General features: G+C 59.9%; 1 protein-coding gene across 4 annotated transcripts; it reads right to left on the bottom strand.

Moving 5' to 3' along the window:
• Nucleotides 1–4,077: 4,077 nt before the first annotated feature.
• On the bottom strand, nucleotides 4,078–26,026 carry LMTK3 (lemur tyrosine kinase 3). 4 transcript variants are annotated; one of them, XM_005664670.4, is made up of 16 exons: nucleotides 25,932–26,026; nucleotides 23,819–23,894; nucleotides 22,804–22,937; nucleotides 22,393–22,543; nucleotides 21,819–21,895; nucleotides 21,234–21,352; nucleotides 17,748–17,835; nucleotides 17,252–17,400; nucleotides 16,832–16,916; nucleotides 16,627–16,748; nucleotides 16,343–16,492; nucleotides 13,351–15,872; nucleotides 9,920–10,335; nucleotides 8,346–8,481; nucleotides 8,029–8,166; nucleotides 4,078–4,587 (listed from the first exon to the last, which is right to left on the bottom strand). In XM_005664670.4, exons 2-16 carry the CDS (start codon nucleotides 23,892–23,894, stop codon nucleotides 4,571–4,573), a joined length of 4,380 nt encoding a protein of 1,459 aa, XP_005664727.3. In that variant the 5' UTR covers nucleotides 25,932–26,026; the 3' UTR covers nucleotides 4,078–4,570. The 4 variants fall into 4 exon arrangements, with proteins under 4 accessions (XP_005664727.3, XP_084817438.1, XP_084817437.1 ...); XM_084961312.1 differs by having other exon boundaries at nucleotides 23,819–23,931; XM_084961311.1 differs by lacking the exon at nucleotides 25,932–26,026 and adding an exon at nucleotides 24,055–24,136.
• Nucleotides 26,027–26,256: the final 230 nt, after the last annotated feature.

The raw sequence follows: 26,256 nt of genomic DNA on the forward strand, positions 1-26,256 counted from the left end.
CCTCATTTCTCGGGGTTGATGGGGCTAAGGTGCTTGGCGGAGCTGGCCCGGCAGCTTTCATCTGTGCCCGGGGCCAGGAACGCTGATGGTTCGGTGGCTCTCACAGCAGGTGGGGAGAGGGTGCTGTGTAGCCCCACGGGGCCTCTCCAACCCCAGGATGGCTGGGTTTTGGTTGCGCGCTTAGCCTGCGGAGGTGGAGCGAAGACAGAAGTTGAACGTGGCTGGAGTGAGCGTGGAGTTAGAACCGCTGGGTGCTGAGCCCGCAGGTACGCTGGGCCGGGCGGGGGGACGAGGTCTGACGCTCATTCTCGGTGGCTCTTCAGAGCAAGGAGCCAGGCCGATGCGGTCCCACTGCTGCTCTCGCGGGCTTGTGGTCTTTGAGGAACGACGCGTGGTATCTGGTGGGCTGGGCTCGTGCTTTGGGGGAAACCAGAGCTGGAGGATTTCCAAAGAGGAGCTGCTCTGGGAGGTTGTGGGGAGGGTGAATCTGGAAAAAAGAAGAGAGAAGGCCTGGGGATTGGGGAAGGCTTGCTCGGAGGGCTGGGCAGGCGGTCAGCGGTGTCAGAAAGGGGTTGGGGCCAGTACAGACGTGGCAGGACTTTGGGGCCAGAAGGGCAGGGCTCTAGGCCAGTTGAACCCCATTTCTCAGGCACTAGAGGACCCTCCTTCGGAGGCCATTTTACAGCGGGCAGGGAGAGCGCTGAGAACCTGCGTTTTTCTACCATCTCCTTTCCCAGGAATCTGACAGCCTCCAGAAGTGTGAGGACTGCCTCCTTGGAGGGTAGGGTCCCCTGAGCCCCAGGTCCAGGCCTGTCCCCCGTTGCCTTCCAGTTTGGGGTATGCATGGTATCCCCAAAGAACAAAAGCACATGATCTTGAGAGGGGTGTTGGGAGACCCTGCGTCTCCCTCCTTCGTCCAGGTCTGCAGGTGAGGAGGCTTTGGTACAAGAAACCACAACTCCAGGCAGGCCCTGGACCAAGAAGCTGCTGGAAGGGAAGCTGTGGCGCCAGGGCATCCAGAACTGCAGTTACTCCCCGTGCTCTGTCCTCTGTTCCTGAGGGGTCGAACCCCTACTGTCAAGTGCTCCCAGTGGGGTGTGGAGGATCCCGAAAGGCCTGGATCTTAGCCTTGCCTCCTGGCCACAGACATCCGGGGCAAAGGCCCCTTAGCGCTGTAACAACACTGCCACCCTTGAAGGTGGGGTCTCCCACCCCTAGATTGCTGGACTACAATTCCCAGCAAGCTATGTGGTGCTGGCCGCCTCACTGTCAGGAGAGCCATTCTGGAGACCTCCTGGGAGATGTAGTTTCTCAGGACTCCGCTGTCAGGTTTTCCTTAGCCTGATTCTCCCCAGGTTGGGAACCGAGGCTCTGACCACCTCAGCCCCAGGTGCTGATGGGAAGTGGAGTTCCCAACTCCCAGTGGTTCCTCAGAAATGGAGTCATTGACTCAAGAAAGTCATGGGAAATGAGATCCCTAGGTCGGGAGAGGGTCTCAGCCTGTTTTGCTCCCTTCTATGGAGTGACCCGTAGGTGCTGAACTGTGGGTACTGTGTGCGGGGAGGTACCTGGCTCGATGGAGATGCCCGGAAGAGCATCCCAGGCAGAGGGAACAGCGCGTGCAGAGGCAGGAAGAGGCAGGTTGTTTTGGCATAACTGACATCCCCAGTATGGGGGGGATGGGGGCGATGGGGAAGGAAGGGGACGCCTGGGCCTGATCATTCGGGGCGTGGACAGCCAGGTTAGGACTTTGAATGCATCCTTAGCTGACAGGAAGGCATCCAAGGAAGGGCAGGAAGCAGGAGAGTGATGTGTTGGGGTTGACGTGGTAGGAAGGGCCTCCGGCTGCTGCAGGAGGTAATTTGGGGGGACGCGGGAGTGGCAGCAGGGAGATAAGTTAGGAGGCTGTGCCGTCATCCTGGCCTGAGAGGGTGTGGTTCTGAAGGTGGAGAGACCGGGGCCCGCGTGAGTCACTGTGGCAGAGGAGCCGGCAGGACTTGCTGACGGCTGGGTCCGCTCTGGGCCTCTGGCTTGAGCCGCTGATGAAGGGCAGTGTCACGGACTGAGAGGGCCAAGGAGGAGATTTAGGGGGCAGACCCGTGGTTCCACTTGGGCCAAAGTGGGCTAGAAATGCCAGTGGAACATTCAGATCAGACCCCAGTCACCTCAGACGTGCGCTTCAGTTTTGGCCCCAGTCTGTCTTCTCCCAAGGGTGGAGAACTCTGGCGCCCAGCTCCCTCCTCTCCCAGGACCCCAGACTCCCAACCCCCATGTTCCAGGTTGAGCTGTGTCCCTGCAAATCCATATACTGAAGTTCTAACCCCTCGTACCTCAGAATGTGATCTTGTTTCAAAATAGGACCGTTGCAGATGGCATTAGTAGGGGTGAGGTCATGCACACAGGCCCTAATCCCCTTTGCCTGGTGTCCTGCTACAAAGGGACATTCAGGGCACAGAGGCATGCATGCAGGGATGAACCACGAGACGATGAAGGCAGAGACGGTGGCGATGCTTCTGTAAGCCCGGGAACACCAAAGATCGCCCGAAACCGCTGGAAGCTACGAGACAGGCCTGGAACAGATCCTCCCTCGCGGAGGAGCCCAGCCTGCCAACGCCATGACCTTGAGCATCCAGCCTCCAGAACTGGGAGACAATAAATGCCTGTGGTTGAAGCTCCCCAACTTGTGGGACTTTTGTTAGAGCAGCCCTAGCAAACTAATACCCCCCTCCTCCCTCAGACCCGGGAGCCTGGGCTCTCCCCGCCTCACCTGACCGGGTTCCATGCAGCACCCACCCTGGGCAGTGGTGGGTTTAGTTCCAAAACCGCCAAGCCTACCAGCAGGGGTGGCCAAGGAAAGAGGCAAAACCTAATCCTCTCACTCTCCCCTTCTCTGCCCCTGACCACGTACCCGTGACCCTGATGCCCTCGGCACCCCAACTCCTAAGTCCCAGCTGGGTTCCCACGCCAGATGCCTTACTTCCCCCCTTATCCAAACCGCACCCCCAGACACGCAAATGGATCTCGTCCCAAAGTGACTGGAGATGGGGTGAAGCAAGGAGGTCAGAGATGCAAAGACAGATCCAGTCAGAGGGGAAGAAAGATGGACACAGAATCAGTCAAGAGCCCAGGACAAAGGGAGAGAAAGAAATCAAGACAAAAACCTGCAGCAGGAGTTCCCACTGTGGCTTGGTGGTAATGAACCTGACTAGTATCCATGAGGACACAGGTTCGATCTCTGGCCTCACCCTGTAGGTTAAGGATCCAGCATTGCTGTGTGCTGTGGTATAGGTCGCAGATGTGGCTCGGATCCTGCACTGCTGGGGCTGTGGTGTAGGCTGACAGCTGCAGCTCTGATTCGACCCCTGGCCTGGGAACCTCCATATGCCTTGGGTTCAGCCCTAAAAAGACAAAAGAACCCACCCCCCCAAAAAAAAACAACCAAACCTGTGATAGAGACATTATACAGGAAGGCAACGAGGAGACACAAGAAGCAAGGTGGAGGTGGGAGGAACTCAACTAAAAATAGGATCAGATGGGAAGAAGGAGGCTGAGAGGAAGACGGCCGGAGAGGTGGGGAAACACAGGAGGGGAAGAGGGGCACGGGGCTGGGCAAGAGGGGGACAAAAACATGTCTGCACAGGGAGGCAGAGCCGGACCCTCGAGGCACAGGCGGTGCTGCTCTGACGTGTGTGGGATGTGGCCGCCGTCCAGTGTGGCTGCTGGCAGGTCACTCCTGAGCCTCTTCCTCCCAGCCCCGGCCCCGGGACAGCTTCTGGCCACCACCACGGACCACCTGGCAGAAGCGTGGCTCTGACCATAATGCTTGCCCCCACCCTCGCCGGGTCTTCGTCACCTCTTGAACTGTAGGTTGAGACTGCAGCGGTGACGGTGACGTGGGGCTGGGGTCCAGAGAAGCGGAGAAGCCAAGGGTCCCGCCACTGCGCAGGCGTCTCTGCCTTTCTGAGCCTTGACCTTCCCATCTGTCAAGTGGGGCCGTGAGGATGGCGGCTGCGCGCTCCCTGCATCCTCCCGCCGGGCCTCCCGAAACACACACACGCCCCACGTTCCTCCAAAAAGTTGTTTTTGTCTTTTTTAAATAATGTGAAAATGCCACGCGAAGGTTTGAACCAGAGGCCCCTCCAGGGGCCGGGCGGGTGGGGGACGCGAAGGGAGACGCGAGATGGGGGGGTCCAGGTCCCCGAAGCCTGCTGCCCCTGTCCGGGGCTGGAAGGGGGTGAGGAGGGGCCTCTGCTGTGCAGAGGGGCTCCAGGCCCGAAAGAGTTCAGTTCAGTGCCGAGAAAGGCGGCTCTCCAGGGAGGGGCGAGGGGCTTCCTGCCTCATTTGGCACCGAGGGGGTCAGGGGGCTCGGGGGAGCCGTCCGGGGGGCTGGGGGGCGGGGGGCCAGGGCCCCCCGTTTGGCACATGGTGGGGGAGGGGGAGGGGGAGGGCCCAGCCTCGGGGGCCTCCCCGGAGGCGGCGTCTGTGGTGGTGGCAGTGGCTCCGTCGTCCACAGAGGATTCTATTCTCAGCCCCTCTTCTGGGGGTGCAGGGGGGTCAGGTCTTCGGGGAGTCAGTTCTCCACGGGGCCTGAGGATGGAGGGAGTGGAGAGAGAAACAGAGTTGTTACGGAAGGGCTCGGGGCCTCGGGCTCATCGGGATGAAAAGAACACCCTCTCCATGGCCCCATGGTCTGCTCTGTCCCTTCGCTGTCCTTGTTCACTCCCTCCCGAGACCCACTCTGCTCCAGCCACATTGATCTCCACCTTGCTCTTCCTCCTGCAAGCCAAGCACGGACTTGCCCCAGGGCCTTTGCACTGGCCGTTCCCACGGCCTGGCCCTCCCTTAGCCCTTCCCATAGCACTCAGGCCTCTGTCACTAGAGCCCCACCCCCAGGGGCTTTCTCAGGCCGGCTGTTCAGTCAACCAGTCACCCCCAGCTCCTCCCCACTGCACACCCCAAGTCATTCTATCTCATTGCACTGTAGTTATTTCTCTTCATGTTCTCTGGGCTAATCTTGGTCAATGTCAAAGCAGGTCCTGCCTGCTTGCCCCACTAGAATGGAAGGTCAGAGAGGACAGGACTGTGTTTAGTCACCGCCACAACCCCAGCATCCAGCAGTGCCCCCGTACAGAGAACCACCCCCCCCAATTTTTTTTTTTTTTTTTTTTTTTGCTGTTTTAGGGCTGCACCCGAGGCATATGCAAGTTCCCTGGCTAGGGGTCGAATCGGAGCTGCGGCTGCCGGCCTACACCACAGCTCACGGCAACACCGGATCCTTAACCTCCAAGTGAGGCCAGGGATCGAACCCACATCCTCATGGATACTAGTCAGATTCGTTTCCACTGCACCACAAAGGGAAACGAATTTTCCCACCACTCCTCTCCCAGTGGAAGGAGAGCCTCCCACCCATGCCACAGATCCAGAAAACCAAGGACTGTGGGGTGGGGGCTCGCACCCAGGGCTACACACTGGGCACCCCCCCCCACCTCCACTTCTCACCTGAATGGCCTGGGGAAGGTCACTGCCCTCACTCCCTGTCCTGAGCCCCATCGTTCTTTCTCCTCCTATGGGGAGCATGACCCTCATGTTCCTTTCAAAGAAGTAGGGACAGAAGTTCCTGTCGTGGTGCAGTGGTTAACGAATCTGACTAGGAACCATGGGGTTGCGGGTTTGATCCCTGGCCTTGCTCAGTAGGTTGGGGATCTGGCGTTGCCGTGAGCTGTGGTGTAGGCTGCAGACGCGGCTCAGATCCTGTGTTGCTGTGGCTCTGATGTAGGCCGGCGGCTACAGTTCTGGTTCATCCCCTAGCCTGGGAACCTCCGTGTGCCATGGGTGCGGCCCTAGAAAAGGCAAAAGGACAAAAAAAAAAAAAACCAAAAAACAAAGAAGTAGGGAAAGTCTGGGGTGGGGTAGGGCGTCCCTCAGCACCCGGGGAATGAGAATGATGCAGGCAGAGCCACGCCAAGCACGGGTCTAAGGAAGAAGGAGGCTCTCCTTGGGCCCCCACGCTGCGATCTCAGGGACACCGGCTCAGCAGCTCCCCAGCCCAGCTGCAGCAGGATAGCTAAGTTCTGAGTAAAGGGATTCAGGGGTGCTGCACGGTTGCGCCCTCCCTCTCCTCTCCTGGTGAATAAAGATCAAGTCATCTGTGATCGCCAGCCCTGCTGGCCTCCACCCTGAGTCACCGCTTGGTCGGTGTCCCCACGCCCTGGAACCCGCCTCACCCTGTCTTCATGCGGGCATCAGAGGAGATGTCTGGGAGAAGTGACATTTAGGGGTGAAATCGGAGGAGGTTGCCCTTGACTCTCTCCTTGTGCTCCCCTCTCCCTCCTGGACACTCGACCTGGCCTCCCCAGCCTCCCCGCCTCCGGAGGCCCCCACACGGCCCTGGAGAAGTCTTCCTACACCCAGGGCTGTGCTGCCCTCCCCTGCTTACAATCCTCCTGTGGCTCCCAAGCGTCCCCAGGACCAAGCGCCCCCCCCCCCGCGGCCCCTCCTCCCTGCTCTCTCTCACCTCCCCCACCCCCCATCCACTGCAACCCCCAGACACATCCTCCTCCTTCTGTTCCATGAACCAGCCAAGCTCTGTCCTGCCTCAGGCCCCCTGCAAGCTGTCCCGACTGCTAGCTAACTGGTCCCTTCCCCTTCACCTGGTTAATGACAACCGACCCTCCAAGTGCCTGGTTAAATGACTCTTCCGCCACTGAAGAGGCAAATTCCTTTCCTCTTGCCCTCTGCTTTCTCAGCACCCCCACGCTTGCTCTTATTCATTCACTGCAGGACTGTGAGGGGTTGGGGAGGCGGCAGGGGGGGCTCCCTGATCGTGCTCAGCACAGAATCCCCCAGTGCCCGGCACAGCCAATGCCCAATAAGCATTACTTAAGCGCGGTAACAGCTACCAGCTGGAGACCACTGCTGCGTGCATGGGGAGGATTAAGCCACTTAATCCCCTTAATGATCTAATGAGTTAGATCCTGTTATCCTCCTCAGTCCACTGAGAAACTGGGGTACAGAGACGGAAAGTGACTTGCCCTAGGTCACACAGCTGAGAACGGGCAGGGCCAACACTTGGACTCAGTTAGGTACGATGTGGGGGAGACAGGCACGGAACTGTCCACAAAGGGCCAGCGGCACCTTCCACCTTAGCTCTGTCCTCTGGGAACACCTCCACCCGCCGGGCCCAGTGCGAGCCCTGCATCCAGGGGATTAGCCTATGCAAAACACCAGGAGGCAAGAAGCTGACAAATGCTGACTGCTGGGGAGGGAACGGACTCAGAGGCCAGGCAGCCCAGGTTTGTACCTGGCTCCCCATTTCTCTCTGCATTTCGGTTTTCTCTTCTGCAGAATGGGGGCGAGACTAGAATCCACCCCATGGGGTCACATTCTAGTGTCTAGGTGAGTGCTTGCTATTACTAACTAGTGGTAGTGTGCCACTGCCATTTTCACTACAGGGCCTCCCTCGCACACCCTCTCTCCTCTGGTTCATATTAACCAGCTGTGAGCCCCCTCCTTTGCGCTCGCTCTTCTGAGCCACGTCTGCAGCCTGCACCACAGCTCATGGCAACGCCAGTTTCTTAACCCATGGAGCGAGGCCAGGGATAGAACCCACATCCTCATGGTTCCTAATCGGAATTCGTTTCCGCTGCGCCACGACGGGAACTCCTCCTCTCACTCTTTGCCTCTGACCAGTCTGTGCCCCCAAACAGAGGTGGGATGAGAATCTGGCAAGTGCTAGGCAGGAATCCTAGCCCAGAGATGGGGGGTAAAGAGGGGCAAGGCTCAGAGGGGATCCTTACAGAAGGGGAAATTGAGACTCAGGTGAGGGCGTGACGGCCTGAGCCCAAATGATGGACGCCACTTAGCCTGAACTGGTTCCAGGGTTGGGTGGGATTTCACTGGTGAGCAGCAAACGCTGACCGAGAGAGGCAGGGGAACTCAGAGATGGGGACAAGAAAGTGAGCAGGGACAGATGAGGACGGAGGGAGACCGGCAGAGGTGGGCCAGGGTCGAGGGTCTGAAGCACGGTACCTGCGGGCCGGGCGTCGGGGGCCCGGGCGGGGGGCCCCGGGGTCTCCAGCGCAGGCGAGACGGAGAAGCGGGAGAAGCACAGCGGGGGGCCTGGCGGGGGGAGGAGGGGGAAATCCTCCGCCCACTCGAAACTGCCTCCTAGCGTTGGGGTTGAGGGGGGAAGAAGAGAGTAGGCACCGTCAGACCCTCAGCGACTTCTTCGGCGTCCCAACTTCAATTTACGCCCTGTGACCCCGCCCCTCCGCAGGCCCCGCCCCGACGCTGCTCTAGCCGCAGACCCCGCCCCCAATTCTGCCCCGCCCCGCCCCGCCCCTCACCAAAGCCGCTGTCGTTGCTGGGAAACCCATCTCCGGGGGTGGCGGGGTGGGGAGGCGTCGGGGGCGCTGGGGGCGTTGACGGGTCCGTGTCCCCCTCGGGGGGGCCCTGGACACTCAGCTCGTTGGTTGGCGTCTCCTGTGAAGGCAGATGAGGGGAGGAGAAGGGGAGCGAACCATCACATCCAAATTGCTGCATCCCAACAAGCTTGTTAACAACTTGCCCTTCCTCTCTCTCTGAGATCCCCTTCGATGCCTCGGGCCAGCTTTACCCCCACCCGAGCCTGAGGCTCCTCCCCCAACAAAGAGGGAGCCTCGACCACAGCTAAGCAGTCCACTGCCGGAATTCTCTCCCTGCCACTTAACGCCCTGCCTCCACAGACGACTCTAACATAAGACAATCTCCGTAAATCCCGCCCCGTCTCCATGACCCTTATCAGATATGGGCCGCAGGCGTCTAAGTGCGGACCCCAGAACTACCGGCTCCTATACCCCTACCCCAGCCTGAGCACCTCCTGACCCTCCCTCGAGCCCCTAAGCGCCGCCCTCTGAAGTGGCCCCACTCCAGTCTTCCAAGCCCCGCCACTTCGTTTCAGTGGCCTTGACCCTGTTCTCACTCATCTCAGGACCTCAGTGTGCTCCGCCCAGGTTCATTTAAATATGGCCGCAGTCCACAAGCACCACGTCGCCGTTTTTCTCTTCAACACTATCCTCCCAGGCTAGTTACTCTTTTTTTTTTTTTTTTTGGTATTTTTAGGGCCGCACTCGCGGCATATGGAGGTTCCCAGGCTAGAGGTCGAATCGGCTGTAGCTGCCGGCCTACGCCACAGCCACAACAACTCGGGATCAGACCCGCGTCTGCGACCTACACCACGGCCCACAAAAACGCCAGATCCTTAACCCACTGAGCAAGGCCAGGGATCGAACCCGCGTCCTCAAGGATACTAGTTGGGTTCGTTAACCACCGAGCCACAACAGCAACTCCCCAGGCTCAGGAAACTCTTAACACAATCCTCAACCCATCGGAGTTCCGCCACAATTCATTAGTTCATCAGCTCTGTCCCATTCCTGAATCCATTCCTGCACTTAGTATCTTAACACTACAAGTCGCATCTTTTAAGCTCTACCAACAAGCTCTCCACTGCCTACCCTTAGTGGCTAAGATGCGCTCCATCCTGAGCGGTCCCCTAGCCTCTCAGTAGAGCTTTGGTGGACAAACCCTGCCTCGAGCTACGCTTAGGCCCCGCCTCCATTTTACAGACCACGCTCTAATCCTCTCTTTCTTCCCAGCCCTCAAGCACCCTTCCCCATCCAGGCCTCTCCTCATCCTCACCTCAGGCCCCACCTCTGCTGCCCTGGACTCCGCCCGGCCCTTCCTCCGGGCCCCGCCCCATTCCCAGACCCCGCCCCCACAATCAAGTCCCGCCTTCCCGCATCCCGACCTTCAAGTCCCGCCCCATTCCCTTGTCAGTTATTCCCAGGCCCTGCCCCCGCCCAGAGGCCCCGCCCCCATCCTAGGCGGCCCCGCCCTCCACAAGCCCCGCCTCCCGGGTCCCGCATCCCCCGCGGGAGCGCACCTGGTCGAAGAGGTAGACGGTCACGTCCCCGTGGAAGGAGACCATCTTGCGTTTCCTCTCCAGCTCGCTGTCCTCGGGTTCGTCGGCCCCGCGCGGAGATTTGAGCAGCCCCCGCAACGGGCGGGCCGCGTCCGCGTCGGTGCTGCTCACCACGACGGGTACCGGGGCTGCCCGTGCTCTCCCGGGGCCCCGCGGCCCCGCTGCCGCGCCCGCTGCCGCCGCCTCCTCGTCCTCCTCCTCGTCCTCGTCCTCGTCCTCCCCGTCCTCCTCCGCCGGCCCCGGCGCCCCCGCCCCGCCGGCCTCCCCGCCAGGCGCCCCGGCGTCCGCGCCCTCCCACGGGGGCCGCCGCGGGCCCGGTCCCGGGAACGGCGTGAGCGTGAGCGGCGGCAGCGCCAGCGAGAGCCGTGAGAGCTTGGCTGCGAGGGAAGAGACCCAGTGAGCGCCTGATCCTGGGGAAACTGAGTCATGCTCTCGGGCCTAGCTGCGTTTCCTCAGGAAATCTCAGCCACAATCTGGACCTGCTTCCAGCCTTGTGAAGCAGAAGGCTGCATGGGGGTTCTCCAAGCGGAATGAGAGAGCGTCCCCCACTCCAGGGCTTAACCCTGCCCACCGTGCCCCAGGGCCCACAGCACAAAGATGCGGCTCCTCCCGAGGCCCACCAGGCCCAGGCGCCCTGGCTCAGCTGACTTCTTCTGGCTCTGTCCCCACCTCATTCTGGCTTGACCTATTCCAGCCACTTGGGCCACATCCCCATCCCTCCCACCTCGGAGCCTTTGCATAGGTTGTTCCTCTGCTGGAAGTTCCTTTTCTAACTCAAGTTCTATTCATCCTCCAGCTCTGTCTGGACTTTCAAAGCCTTTAGTGCTCTCCCAGGAGGTCAGGCCAGGCCACCTGCTCTGCACTGCATTGCACTAAGAACCTCTCTTTCTGAGCGGTTGTTCTCAGTGTAAAACTATAATTCTCCGGCAATGTAGTTAATGTTTGCCTTGCCACAGAACAGAGACTGCGTCTGGCTCACTCTGGCTTCCTCCCCAAGCCCCAAGTACATCGAAGCACTTGGTTAATATTAATCTTGAATGTTCCCTGCTCGGTGATGTTTCTTCCCTCCAAGCACCTCAATTGCCCGAAAATTGGGGCATCTAATCGTGTTCAGGCCCTTTTCCTGCCCTAAGACTCCTTGATCACAGCCTGCTGGGAGGGAAGAAAACCTCGCTTCAAATACCAAGCCTACCCTGCTCTCTTGCTGTGTGTCCCTAGGCCAGCGGATCCACCTCTCTGAGCCTCTGTTGCCTCACTGGTAAATGGACAGGGGCTGCTTAATTCTCCATGACTGGATAAATGCAGTGTTCCAGGCCCTGTAGGAGGCGATGGCGGGGATGACAAGAGGATCAGGGCAGGGCGTGGATAAAGAGGGATGTGGACCAGGCCAAGTTCCACCCCCTCATTTACTCTACTCCAGCTTCGGGGGGCCCTTTGCTATTCCCTGAACATGCCAAGTTAGTGCCCATCTCCCAGAGTCATCTGTCTGAAACATCCTTCTCCCAAATGTTCACCCAGCTCACTTCCTTCATCTCTGCTCAAAAGTCACCTCCTAGGGAGTTCCCTGGTGGCCTAGTGGTTAAGTATCTAGCGTTGTCACTGCTGTGGTACAGGTTTGATCCCTGATTTGGGAACTTCTGCATGCCAGGGGTGCAGCTCCCCCCAAAAGTCACCTCCTCATTGAAGCCTTCCTTGCCCACCCATCTCAAGGTGATGGGGTGGGAGATCAGTATAGAGGGAGCTATGGGGGTTGTGGGTACCCAGAAGAAGGACAGCCTTTAGAAATTAAGAAGGCTTCCCAGGGAAAGGGAAATTTGAGTGGGGTCATGAAGGATGTGTAGGAGTTCGCTGGGTTTTTTTAAAAAGCAGGTTATTCCCAATCTTTTCTCACCCAACAACACCCACACCCCAGATCCTCTGAGGCATCTTAGCTGCTCATCCCCTGACATTTTCATGCTGCTCAGAGTCTTTCCTGACCAAGCGGGTTGCAAACTCCCCACAACAATCTCAAAGAAGGGATAGGGCTCTAATACTCTAGACTTTGAGGAAGGAAGGTTCTACACCCAGTTCCCTTCCCGACCTTTCCTCTTGAGCCTCAGGCTCCTCTGGCAAATGGAGATGATAACCCTCCCCTCAAGTATGGCTACAAGGTTGCCAAAATAAAACAGGCCCGGTCATTCATAACTTTGATACCTTAAATAAAGGAGATCAGGCCTCTGGGTGACTCCCATGGAACCACAGTCCCTATGCCCACACCTAAACAGGGGCCACTTATCTTTTTTTCCCCTTTTAGGGCCGCACCCATGGCATATGAAGGTTCCCAGGCCAGGGGTCTCATTGGAGCTGGAGCTGCACACCTACGCCACAGCCACAGCAATGCCAGATCCGAGCTGCATCTGCGACCTGCACCACAGCTCACGGCAACACCGGATCCTTAACCCACGGAGTGAGGCCAGGGATGGAACCTACCTATACTCATGGATCCTAATCGGGTTCTTTACCGCTGAGCCACAATGGGACCATTTATCTTTACTCTCCATTTCTCTTCTCTTAAATTTCTCACATTGCTCCCTCTCAATGACAAAACGCTCCTGTAGTCCTATCAAAGCTCAGTTTCTAGAAAAGGCATTTCTACCAGGCTTTGAGGCCACCACTACTAAGGTGGACAGGGCAGGGTCTGCGTCCCAGCCCTGGGCAGCTCAGTCTGGCACACTGAATAGATGCCTCAGTTTGTTGGAAAGTTTAAACCAGAGATCACACATCGGCAGCCCAGCCCACAGAGAAGTTTTCTTTGGATTGGTGTCAACCATGAAAACAATTTGAACTCTGGCTTAAAGGGGGAAAGTGGAACATTTCCTGAATGGAGCTGAGAACTGGCCCAATTTCCCTCCCCCCCCCACCTCCCACCCCATATCTCCCAGTTCTCATTCATTCATTCATTGATTCATTCCCTCCCCTCCATTCATTCCCATATATTTATTGCCTGGTCCCCATGGGCATGGGTTTGCGACCCCCGGTCTAAGTGAACTGTGATCATAACAGCAGGTGCTTACCCGCCAGGCATTAGCCAAAGGCTTTGAAAGTCCTAACTCATTTAACCCTCCCAACAACCCTGTTAGGTAGGTGCCATCTGGGTCATCCATTTTTGGCAGATGGGGAAACTGAGACACAGAGAAGGAAGGTCATTTGTCCAAGGTCACAGAGCTAGGGAGGGGCAGAGGCAGGATTTGAACCCAGGTGGTAGGGCTCCAGGGTGCAGTCTGCACTCCTCACTGCCAGGCTGACCTGTCTGGTCCTCGGGAGCCTGAACATCTCAGCTGCACCCAATACCTTAGAAGGAGCTGGGCCTCGGCCCCCAACCGCGTTTCCCAAGCTCCCAGCAGCCCGCTCACCTTTGATCTGCTCGCTGTTCCCCTGAGGAGGTCCCAAGTCCAAGAATAGTCGTGGCATCTCGGGGCCCTTCCTCTCGGGCTTGGGGGGGTCCGCGTCTCCGCTGGGTGCCATGTCTCCTCCGGCCTTGCTGTCTGGGACCCCGGGCTCTCCCTCGGGGACCACTTCCTGCCTGGCTCTCTGGAGCATTGGCTCCGGCCTCCTCGGCTGTGCTTCCGGCGGTGGCAGAGGTGGCTGTGGCCTCATGCTGTCGACCCATCCGGCCTTTGCGTCCACGCCGCTTCCGAGGCCGCCGCCGGGGGCCATCCCCATGCCCACTGGGGCTCGGGCCCCACTCCCGAGGTCCAGCCTCCCAGCCCCGGGGGCTCTCGGTGCCCCCCCAGTCTCGGGGGCTCTCCTCTCGGTCCCGGGTTCCAGCACCCCGCTCCTGGGGGCTGGGCCAGTGGGGCCAGGGGCTGTCTCCCCGCCGTTCAGGGCCAAGGCCACTGCGCCGGGGGCCGGGGCTCTCTCCAGCGAGGTCTCTGGGACTGGCTCCCCGGTCGTGGGGGCTGGAGCCCCACTCTCGGGGTTCTTCTCCCAGGGCCCTGGGGCTCTCCAAGGCCCAGTCTCTGGCAGCCTCTCTGGGTTCCTGGGGAGTGTCAGGCCCCCATTCTCTGACACCTCCTCGATCTTTGGGAGTGTCAGTCCCCCATTCGCCAGCACTTGCTCTTCTCTCTCCGGGGACCCTGGGTCCCCATTCTCCAGCACTTTCTCCTCCTTCCTTGGGGGTGGAAGCTCCCCATTCGCCAGCACTTGCTCTTCTCTCTCTGGGGACCGCGGCCCCCCGTTCTCCGCCACCTTCTCCTCGATGCCCAGGGCTCTCTGTGGCCCGTTCTCCAGCACTGTCACCCCGTTCACGGGGAGGCTCAGGCCCTCGTTCGGGCTTGGGGCTTGCTTCCCGCTGTCCAGGACTACGGGGTCCCTGCTTGGGCCCGGGGCTTTCTCTCGGTTCCCGGAGCCTCTGGCCGCCTTCCTGGGCCCCGTCTCGTGGGCGGCTGCCCCCTTCTCCCCCAGGAGGTTCCTTGTCACGTCCTCCCGCAGGGACATCAGCAGCTGCTCGGTGCTCACTTGAACTACGAAGGTTGGCTTCTCCCGGGCCCCCGGGAGCGGGAGGGGACCCGGGTCTGGCGGTGGCCGGGGCGCTCCCGGGTCGGGGGGCTCGGGGGGAGCCCGTGGTCGAGGGACCCCTTCCTCCTCTGCTGCCCCCCCACCGGGGAAGGCTCCCTCGGGGGAAAAAGGGGTCTCGGTCTCGTAGCCGCTGTCCCCCGGCTTGGGGCCCGGAGACGACAGGCCTGAGCCGGGACTGGCCACGGCTGAGGGAGGGTCGGGGGACACGGCTGGGTCTGCGGAGGCCCGGGGAGGTGGCGGCGGGGGGGGGGGAGCGGGAGGTGGCCCCCGCCCGGGGTACTGGGGCGCCGCCGCCCCCATGAGGGGGTCCAGAAACTCGGGGGGGGCCGAGGCGGGGGGGTTCAGGGGCAGGTCGGCCAGGGAGCCCCGCTCTGCCCGCAGGGAGGAGTCGTCTTCCGGGGGATGGGGACAGCCAAGAGCAGGGTGACCCCCCCAGCCAGCGACGGCGTCCCCCCGCTCTAGGGGCAGGCAGGAGCAGGCCCCCTCGCGGCTGCACAGGGGACAGGGTAGGGGGCCCCTGCGGCTGGGGCCGCCCCCGATGCTGCTGCTGTCTTCCCCCGGGGAGCTGCCCTCCTCCTCCTCCTCCTCTTCTTCGGCCCACGGGGCGGCCCCCCGCTCCCCCAGCACCTCGGCAGGGTCTCCCGCCAGGGTCTCCCCGGCACCGCGGCCCTCGGGGTCCCAGCCACTCAGGAGGAAGCTGCCAGATGCTGAGGACTGGGCCGGGAAGGGCCGGGCTGCCGGGAAGAGGGGGGAGGCCCAGGTCTCGGACACCAGCTGGGGGACCTCGGAAGGGGCTTGCGAAGCCTGGGGGGCAGGCACTCCTGGGTCCAGTGGGTCCCAGTCATTGGGGAAGAGGGGCTCTGGGGGGGAGCCATGCTCCTCCAGGCGGATGTAGTACTCGCTGCTCACAGAGGGGCTGCGGGCACTGATGACCGGCAGCACGCTGGGTGTGGACAGCGCCTCGTAGAAAGGGTTGGAGGGGTTGGCGTGGGGGGCTGGGGGCGCGGACGCCGGCTGCCAGGCAGGTGCTCCCCCACCCCGACCGGCCCCCCGCCGCGCCTTCTCCCACAGGCACTCAAGGTTGAGCCCACGGCTACTCTCGGTGACCGTGAGCACGTCATCAGGGTCAGCCCCAGGGAAGCCATCCAGAAGAGGGAACGGCGAAGACAGGGTCCCCGGGCGGGGGGCGCTGTGCTGGGGGGGCCAGGGCCAGGGGAAGGGACCATCCCGGGGTGGGGGTGGCGGCGGCGGGGGCCTCGGGGGCCGCTCAGAGAGCAGGTAGGTGAGCTGCAGTTGGAGATCAGAGGCCGAGGGGCGCTGGGCAGGTGGTCGCCAGCAGGACTGCAGAATGTCGTACCTGGGGGAGAGGGAGGGGCCAAGAGTGAGTAGGGTACAGTCCCAGCAGGGGAGGGAGTGACCAAGAGAAACCAGGGGCCAGAGACTCAGGAAGATGGAAACCCGGGGGGGGGGGGGGACAGAAACCCAGAGAGGAAGGACAGAGACCTAGAAGAAGTGAGAAGGCAGTAAGGCATGATGACTTCCGGTTTGGGCTGTGAGTGCTGGGACTAGACGCAAGCGAGCAGCAGGGGTCTTCGAGGATTGGAGAAACTAGGTTCAAACACCAGCTCTGTCACTCCATGCCTGTTCCCCCCTCCGAGTAGCAGATGCTGCCAGGAGTGGGGACGTCCCTGTTCCATTCTAGGGCTGGCAGCAAGTGATGAGTGCAATGGCGTGTGAGGGTGCGAAATGAGATGGAGGATTCTGGGACCATCCTGGGGTGGGAGGTGGAAGGTCAGTCAGGGGTCAGGGGTCAGGCCCCGCCCTCACCAGTAATCCGCATAGGGCAGCTTGAGCCTCGGCCGGGCCAGCTTGACGTGCTGCTGACGGACAACGAAGGCGAGGACCTCTTCGTCTGACAAGTGGCGGTAGGGCTGTGCCCCAAATTCAAACAGCTCCCATAGGGTCACCCCTAGGGACCTGCGAGGAGCGGAGGGCAGAGAGAGATCAGCGCTCCCCCCGGGCCTCCGGGCCTCAGTCTCCCCATCTGTGGAACTTGTGACCCTTCCACCTTCCTTGCCCTTCTCCGTGCCCCCGCGGCCCGGGTCCCTCACCAGATGTTACTCTCGCGGCTCTGGTCCACCACCATGAAGGTCCCGTGCAGCTCCCCGAGGAGCTCGGGCGCTGCCCAGCGCAGCGGGATCCACAGGCGCTCTGGGGTCAGGTAGTAGTCCTCCTGGGGGGCGGGCCGGAACGGGGTCAAGGGGGCCAGGGCTCCCTTCAACACCCCTCCCCGCCGTGAGGGAGGGAAGCCCCCACCTTGTAGTTGCTGTGAGCCAGCCCATAGTCTCCGATGCGTACAGTGAGGTCGGAGGTCAGCAGGCAGTTGCGCAAGGCCAGGTCGCTGGGGGAGGGCAAGTGGGGGCGAGGTGAGAAGGAGGCAGCAGCCTGGGGAAGCCCGCCCCCGCCGCCTAGACTCCGCCCACTCGCCTCGCCCCGCCCCGCCCCGCCCCGCCGTGCTGCCTTTCCTCTTCTGGGCCTCATTCCTCCCCTCCCACCAGGATTCCTCCGCTCCGCCCCCCTGCCCCAGGCCTCCTCCTCTAGCGACTACCCACTCCTCTGCAGACTCCGCCCCTCTCCTGACTCCTCCCCTCATGTCCTGACCCCGCCTCTCCCCCCCCGACCCTTCTGGTGGCCCCGCCCAGCCCCAACTCCTCCCGGTGGCTCCCCGGCTGCCACCTGTGCACGTAGTTGTGGGAATGGAGATGTGCCAGCCCGCGGGCGATCTCCAGGCCCATCCTCTGCAGTGTCCGCAGGTCTCGAGGCGGCAGCTCTGGGGAAAGGCCCTCTGGGGGCCGCTGGGCCCGGAGGTAACGCTTCAGGTCCCCCTGGGAGAGAGGGCAGGGCGGGTCAGCACCACCTCCCCTTCTCAGGCACCCACGCATCCAGCCAATCCGAGGCGAGGACGGGGAGGCCTTTGCACTCAGTGGGCAGCCCCTCTGAGCCTCAGTTTCCCCAGCTGCTTAGAAGCGCTTAGGAACAGAATCCACCTTAAGTGCTAGTTCAGTGCGCGCCCCCTGGGGAGTGAATGCTCCTCTACAGAGAGGTTAGCGCATGTCACAGGTGTCGCAATGATGATGATGATGTTATTGCCCAAGATTCCTAGGAAGTGCCCTGGGCCCCCACCAGGTCCAGCTCCCCCTCTGCCCTCCCCCCCCCACCCCAAGACCCTCACCAGTTGACAGAACTCCATAATCAGCAGAAAGGGCAGTGTCTCAACGCAGACGCCCAGGCACTGGAGGACGTTGGGATGCTGCAGGCTCCTGGAGGGGGGGGAGGTTGCCTGGGTCAGAAAATAGCCCTTTCCATCCCAGCCCAGCCTCTTGTCCCACCCCAACCTCCCAGCAAAAACAAAACTGTTGCTTCAACCTCTTTAGTCTTCTCAGTACCCTCACTTGAGAGTGTTCCCCCCACTTCTCCCCCATATCCCCATCTCTGGCTCCCAGTTCCTGAGCCAGATCCCCAGGCACCTCCTTGCCCTTCCTTCTGGCTCACTGCCCGCTTAGCCTCCCTTCCTGCCCTCCAACTCTTCCCCTCGCCTCCCCTCCCCTCCCACCCCACAGCGCCAGCTTAAGCCTCCTCTTCCCCTCCTGGACTCTCTTTTCAGCCTCCTCCTGGCCTCCCTGCCTCCAGTTTCTCCTTTTCAGTCGGTCCCCAACCTGCTGCCACCTGCTCACAACCCTCCATGGCTCCCCAGCCCCCTGGGACAGAGGCTAGCTCATTCCTCGGTCTTTCCTGCCCCTCCAGCTGGTCCCAGCATCACTCTCTATCCCTGCGCACATCGCCCCCAACTCACAGGCGCCTGCTTAGGCTCCAGGTCTTTGCGTCTACACTTGGAGAGCTCTCCTCTGTGGAAAACTCTCCTCTCATCAAAATCCTATTCACCCCACAGCCCTTGGTTTCAGCATCATTTCCTCAGGACGTGTCACTGCCCCCCAACACTGGGCAGCACCCCTCCTTTACCCTCACAGTGTGGGGAAGTCAGGCTTGGGGGGTCGATTCCTGACTCCCCCTGTCCCAGGTGTGTAACCTCACTGAAGTCATTTCGTGGCTACCTGCCTCCGTTTTCTGTAAAATGGGGCCAGTGCGAGTAACTCCCTCTTACAGTTATGGTGAGCAGGGGACAGAGAGCAGCTGGCAGCACAGAATAAATGATCCACGCTGCTACTGAACCCAAGCCACAGCGGTGACAACACTGGATCCTTAAACCGGCTGTGCCACCAGGGAGCTCCTTGCGCTGCATTTTGACTGCATTCTCCTGCCTCACCACCTTCGCTCCTGCTGTTCCCTCTGCCTGGAACCTGCTTCCCACAGTGCTTTGCGTGACTGATTCCTCCTCCTCAACCCCGCCTCCCTCACGAACCCATCCAAAGCCCCGCAACTCCATCACATTCTGTTTTACTTCCTCAAGGCACCTGTCAGCCTCTGATATTTTCTTGTTAATATTTATTTCTCCACTTGCTTCTTTGTTGTTCTATAATAATAATAATAATAATAATAATAATAATAATAATGGAACAATGTCCCAACAATAATAATAATGTTATTATTCCTTCCATTAGGTGGTGAGCTCGACAAAGATTTGACAAAGGACAAAGATTTGAGGTTTTTTTGTTCAGGTGGCTGTGTCCACAGTGCCTAGATTAGTAGGTGCTCAATAAAACTGTGTGGAATGAATTTTACCCTGATACGTAGCCTGAGGGTCTGTGGGAAGATGAAAACATCCGAGGTTTGTGGTCCAGAGCCTGGCTCAGGAGGGTGTACAATAAGTTATGGTCCCACAGGGGCCAGGCAGGAGGCAGGGGTCCCTTCTTCACTGTGGGGACCAGTGCTAAGGGCCGAGTAGCCCATCATCTGTGTTCCAACCTCCCCCCCCGCCATGGCGGGGTGGAAATAGTGCCTCCAGCTCCTTTGTAGAAGATTCACGAGAGAAAGTGTTCTTAGAGCACCGGCCATGTGCTGGGGCTTCAAAAAACTGGCCGGCGCTCCTGACATGGGTAGATTTCCAATGGCAGGTGTGGAAGGAACTTGGGTCCACTGCCCACTAACTAATCACAGCCAAGGCTGGCCCCTTCTGCTATTAAGTCCTCCAACAACCCTGCTGGGCAGGATGATGTTTCCCATTTGAGCCAGAGGAAAAAGGAGGCTCAGAGAGGGGAACGGACTGGCCCAGGGTCACACAGCTGGGAACAGTGCCAGAGCTGGGATTTGCTCTCAGGTCCCTGGCTTGATCAGCAAACGCCTACCGAGGGCAGACTTGTGCCAGGGTGATGAGACGGACCCGGATGAGCTGCCAGTGTGGTCTTGCACTCTCCAACCGAACTTTCTGTGAAGGTGGGACTGTTCCAGATCTGAGCTAACACGGGAGCCCGGCCATAGGTGGCCACTGAACCCTTGAAATGTGGCAAAGGTAGCTGGGGAAAGACATTTTGAATCCGACTGCATTTTCTTTAAGATAAAATTAAATAGCCTGGTGGCTAGTGGTTGCCAGCACGGGTCTAGAGGGGGACTGGGAAATAAGCAAGTGAGCAGAAGAAATAATGAATGACATGCTAGGATAAGTGTTATGAAGAAAACACACAAGTTGTGATGGAACAGCCCAGGGCCCTCCTGAGGTGGGATTGTGCTCATGTGTATGTGTGTGTGTGTGTGTGCATGTGTGCGTGTGCACATGCATGCATGCTTGTGCACATAAGGGAAGGCTTTTCTGAGCTGAGACCTGAGGAGGGGAAGGGACCCCACCATCTGAAACCTGGGGTGAGTGAGCCAGGAGTGGTATTCTAGGCAGAGGGAACAGCAAGGATGGCTGTCCTGAGGCAGGAAAGAGGCTGATATACGGGAGGGTCAATGAGGAGAGGAGGGTGGCCAGGGGCAGGGGGGTGGGGGGGAGCTAGAGGGCTTGGAGCTAGAAGGCTTGTGGGCTGTAGAGACATGTGGGACTTTGTCCTGTGAGCCACAGGAAGCCTTGGGATGTTTCACAGAAGAGGGGCCGATCAAGTCTCAGGGTAAAGCTCACATTTACAACCAGCTGCTGAGAAGTCCCCATAGACACCCCCTTTCTATGACAGGGCATCCATGTACTTCATCCTCATCTAGAAGCCTTTAGAGTGGAGGGGAGGCCAGGCAGGGGAGGGACGGGTCCAGTGAGGCAGGGGTGGGAGGACAAAACCCCGCAGTGGCCTTACTGGGCAACAGCTTGGGACCTGATCTCTGATTCTAATTCTAGGCTTCCTCACCCGCCAGGAGGGGCCTGAGGGAGGGAACCACCACGAGGTACCCAGCGTCTAACACAGGGTCACCTCCCATCCTCTCCCAGGAAGTCATCTCCTGCCCTCTCCATGAGGATGCTTAGACTTCCTGGACTCAGTTTCCAGATGAAGATACCGAGGTTCAGAGTGGAGAGGGGCAGGCCTCCGTGCTCTCCCCTCGCCTTCATCCCCCTGCCTTCAGATCCTAGGCTCTGTCCCAAGGAAGAACCCGAGGCTCAGGGAGGGAGATGACTTGACCTGAGTGGCATAGCCAGGAACCGGTGGATCTAGGATTCAAACCCAGGTTTGACCCCCTGCTCTACTCCTCCCACTTCCAGATGTGGCCTCCATGCGACGCAAACTCAGACCATGTGGGCCTCCAGGGCCCCACACTCACCGAGAAGTCCCCATACCTGTACGGCTGTGCTTCCGAGATGAACTTGCGCTGCTCCAGGGGCCCTGCGCTGGCTCGAAGCTCCTTCACCACCACCTGAGCTGGGGTGTAGTCAGAGAAAATCTCTCCCAGGATCACCTGATCAAGGGGGACCCAGGAGTCAGTGCCTGCTGTTTCCACAGCCCTGTCCCCAGGGATCACCTCGGCCCCACCCCATGGATCCCATCTTCCCCCCTCCTTTCTAGGCTCTTCCTTCAAATCCCACCACCCTTGTCCCCCCACCAGGCGTGGGGTGAGAGACTCACAGACCCAGAGTCCGATGGACGCAGGGACGGGTGGAAGGATGGACAGACGGACGCGTGGAGAGCCGGATGGCGAGGCGGAGTGGTCAATGGAGTGAGGAGGGAGGCGCTGACTGGACAGATGTGGGGGGAGGGGTGGGTGGCAGTGGGTGGGAGGTGGACAGAGTGGGGGGCAATGGGTGGGCTGAAGGGGTGTGGGGGGGTAGGCAGGGGACAGATGATAAGTGGGGGGGACGGACACAGAACAGGAGCATGGCCCCGGACTGCATGGATCCTCAGCTCCCACCCCCAGCCCCACTCACCTTCCCAAACCAGCCACTCCCAATCTCCTGTAGGTAGCTGAGGTGCTGGCGGCTAAGGCCCAGGGGGGTGCTCATATCTGGGGTGGGGTGGACAAAAGGGGGAGGCCCCTGAGCCTCTCTCCCCTCCCATCAACACCCGGCAACTCAGTGGCGACCGGGGTCAGAGCAGAGACACCAACCAATCTCTTCTCCTAGGCTGCCCCCAACATTCCATGATGGGATCTCAGCCTCCTCATTGGCTGCCCACAAGGTTCCAGCATCCAATCTGACCTTCCCTTTGGCATCCCAAGATCCTCTGACATGACTTCAGCCTGCCATTGGTTGCCTCTGCCATTAAGATCTAGGCTGACCTCGCCATCGATCGCCCCGTAAGAATCCCCCAAATCTGGTTTGGGATTAAGCAGTGGCTTCCACCAAGATAACTTCCAACTTCCTTTAGGCTGCTTCCAAGATTTCAGGGCTCCCACCTCTGCCTTTCCCCTTGGCTGCCTGGGGCCTCTGCTCCCTGCTCCCCGAGGGCCTTCTACCCTCTCCCCTGGGGCCAGGGGATCCTAGTCAGGGTGTGGGGCAGCACCTGAGTGTGATGGCTGCGGGGCAGGCATCGGCAGGGAGACCTCGGCCAGCGGGAGAATGTAGACATCAGGCAGCGACTGTGAGGAAGAGGTCTCCTCCGCGGGGGGAGTGTACTCCCCAGAGCAATCCTCCCCTTCGGGGTTCTCAAACTCCTGGGGCCAGGAGGGGTGGGGGGGGAGAACACAGGGCTGACACATGCCATGGTCCTTTTCATCAATATTATCCCTATCTTTTTCATATCTGTCCCCCCATTCCAGCCCAATTTCCATCCCCAGGCTCGAGATCGTGCCATAACTTCAGGCCTGAAGGCCTCTCAGCCTCACTGCCCCGCTCTCCTCCTGCCACCCAGGTTGGGGAAACCCAGCCCTGCCTGAGTCTTCCCCTCCACCCTGAATCCCCTCGTGCACCTCACCTTGAAGCCAACATCGCCCCGTTTGCAGCACAGACAGGTGAGGAGGAGGAAGATGAAGGCCAGCAGGCCAGAGCAGGAAATGAGAACCACGGCATAGGGAGGAGCCAGAGGGGCCCGGCCCAGGGCGAATCCATCTGTGGGCACAGGGCTGGGCTGGGGTCCCGGCTTTCAGCCAGGGGCTCCCAGACTCCATGCCCCTCCCCGCCCAGCCGGTCTTAACTACAGCTCCCATGATGCTCTGTAACCAGGGGCCCCCTTGGCAAAGGAGCCGGATGGCCCCGGGCATTGTGGGAGTTGTAGTTCGGGGCCTTCTCAAGTGGTTGGGGGTGGGGTCCCTCCTCTCTCCTTAAGCTGGGACCCCCCCCATCACCTCACCCCCAGGTTTGGATGAATTTCAGTGAGGATTGCGGGAAGGAGGAGTAGTAGTGGAGCCTGGAGCTCTCAGAATTTAAAATACGCTCCCACGACAGCCTTCAGACCCGGTATTTGGGGAAGAGGATGAGTCCCCAACTGCAGGCTGGGAGAAGATTCTTGCCCCATGCTGGAACCTCCTAGTTAGGGGGGTTGAGGCCTGTCTCTTTTAGGGAGGCTTGGAGCACACACGAGTCCTCTGTCCCCAGCCCAAGCCCCTGAGAAGGAAACTCCGCAAGCCTCGGGTCTCCCGCAAAGCTAGAGCCAGCCTCCTATGCCGTGTCCCCCTTAGAAACAGTATACGTCCCCTCTGCCCCCGATTCTGCCAGAGGCCCTGTCCTTCCCCGGCTCCCTGCACACACCTGCACACACACATGCGTGTGCACACACACATGGTGCCAGAACGGACCCCCTCCCCATCCAGCCCCCAGCCTTCCTCCCACAGGCCCTGCTGACAGAGGCACGGTCCCCGCGGCTCCCCAGGCCCCGGCTCTGCGGGAAGACGCCACACAGGTGATGGAGCCGGAGCCCTGCAGACAGACCCCTGGGCAGGCCAGGGTGGGGTTGGGGACCACTGGACAGCCGGATGGCCGGACAGACTTACCGGGGTGGGCCGGGGACGCCAGGCAGCCGGAGGCGGAGACGGCCGCGAGGAGGATGAGGGCGCCGGGGGCAGGCATCTTGTCGAGGATGGAAGGGAGATGGAGGTGGTGGCGGCTGGGGAGGAGGGGGGGGCGGGCCCTCAGCCCCCAGCCATGGGGACCCGCGCGACCCTGGCCTCCCCCCCGGCCCAGGAGAGGGGCAGGAGACTCAGGACAGGGGGAGGGAGGGGCTGCTTACTGGCTCAGGTACCCCCCTCCCCCTCTTTGAAGGGACAGACAGATGAAGGGATGGAGAGGCGGACAGAGGAGAGGAGCTGGGGAGCCGGGGTTGCTGGGGTGGGGGGGGAGAGGGTAGGATGGGTGGGGGGAGAATGAGGGCCCCGCCCCCGAGGGCAGCTGGGATTGGGGGAGCAGAGAGCCTGTCAGCGGAGGGGTGGGAAGAGGGAGGATGGAGCGTCGTCATGGCAACTGGCTCCCCAGTAGCATTGGCTGCCAGGAGGGAGGGGAGGAGGAGGGACAGACAGGGACCAGCAGACCCTTGTGTATGGGGGGGGGGCGCAGGGCCCCCAGTGCCTGGCCCAGACACTGCTGTGACATGCCACCAGCATGGCCACGTGTGCTCCACGCCAAGATGCAGATGTCAGGCAGGCACACGCAGCCCACACATAGCTGACACATGTCGCAGAGACCCTCATAGACAAACACATCACATACAAAGGTGGATGGCTATCGGCAGACGGGGACACGTACACGTCACACACAAAGACGCAGGAATGATGGGCTGCACTAAGAACGCACAGGCAGGCCGGCCCCCGGCACAGATGCACCCAGCCACTCAGGAAATGCATCACAAAGACCCACACACGCCACAAAGTAAAGCATCAAGTCCACAGACATGCGCGCCACAGACAAAGATCCACGGAGACACCACGGTGACATGCCAAAGCACCAAGTCACTAACACAGGCGTTCCAGACAAATGGGCAACAAAGAAGACTCACAGACCCATGAATCACACACACAGATAAACACAAATATGCACCTCACACAAATATACAGACATCACTCGCACAGGCACACACCACACACACACGAACACAGACACCAGTATCCCATGCAGGCATATACACAGACACACAGCAGATCCACAGAGAGAGGTACACACCGCATACAAGAATACACACCAACATACACAACACACACACACAGATACAGACACAGAAAAGATACATCTCTCACAGGCACATCTCACTCACATGAATACACAGAGACACACGTCAGACACACAAATACACGTGTACTCATCTATATCCAAGCACAACTCACACATGGATATAGATGCGCCATACAGAGAATACACAAAGCTACACAAATCACGTACCAAAACACACATAAATATATTCCACTGATCCATACATATCACATACACGACAGTCACACACATTATACATAAAGAAGCATCCAGACACATGCCACACACGGCACACACATCGAACACACAGATACACGAAGATACAGACATCACATATCTGAACACTCGTGGACACACACATCACAGATGGACACACGTCACACGAGGCTACAAAGACACATTACCCCGCTGTGGTCACCTATCACATACCGAAATACAGGCGTACAGAACACATACAAAGATACACATGGAACACACATCACAAACACTCACATTTCCTGTGAGGTTACACAATCATTATACAACCATAGACACTTGCCTCATACAACAGATACGTGATCGTAGCTTATTTAATTTATTTATTCTCATGAGCATTTACTCGGCACCAGTCTTTGTTCTCAGCGTTTTACATATACTACTTTTAAATCCTGACAACTGCCCTCTGGGGCAGTTTTGGGGTTTTTTTTGGTTTTTTTAAATCATCATCCCCATCTTACAGACGAGGAAACTGAGGCACAGCGAGGTGCAAACATCTGCCCCAGGGCACGCAGCCGGGAAGTGGCAGAGTGGGAACTGGAACTCGGTCCATCAGGGACACAGACAAAACAGACAAGGACGCACACATCACGTGCCAGGGCGCCGCCATCTCGGGGTCACCCTCCCCGGCCCCCCGCCCCCGCACAGCACCCTGAGCTGCAGACGCACCGGAAGCACGGGTTCCCACCGTGCGAGCGGACGTCTCCGTAGTCCGTGAGCCCCTGCGATGCGGTCGCTCCCGCGTGAGGCCGGAGCTGCGCCTCCCAGGCGCAGCCTCACTACACACCGCGGAGGCGACCCAGACACCCCCTCCCCAGCAGGGCCCACCCCGCCACCGCTGCCTAGCAGGGGTCCAGGACCCTCGGGGTCCAAAACGCGCCGCCAGTGCATTCCAGACAGACGACCCCAGGGGTGGGGGAGAGGGAGGAGGAGGAGGCTGCCTCTCGGGGGTCTCACTGGAGACACTGAGGCAGGTTCATCACACCAGGAGGAG

Source organism: Sus scrofa, chromosome 6 (assembly GCF_054392235.1).
Source record: "Sus scrofa isolate SSC_HxYL_T2T_F1_AM1 chromosome 6, Sscrofa_HxYL_maternal_Yorkshire_Landrace_v2.0, whole genome shotgun sequence".
NCBI classification, from domain to species: Eukaryota; Metazoa; Chordata; class Mammalia; order Artiodactyla; family Suidae; genus Sus; species Sus scrofa.

Excerpts from the sequence above, each read along its gene's own strand:
- LMTK3 (XM_005664670.4), bottom strand. The coding sequence starts at position 23,894 with ATGCCTGCCCCCGGCGCCCTCATCCTCCTCGCGGCCGTCTCCGCCTCC. Across the intron at positions 21,896-22,392 it reads CCCGCAGCCATCACACTCAG|ATATGAGCACCCCCCTGGGC; the intron begins GTGCTGCCCCAC and ends ACCCCACCCCAG. Across the intron at positions 21,353-21,818 it reads GGAGTGGCTGGTTTGGGAAG|GTGATCCTGGGAGAGATTTT; the intron begins GTGAGTGGGGCT and ends CCCCTTGATCAG.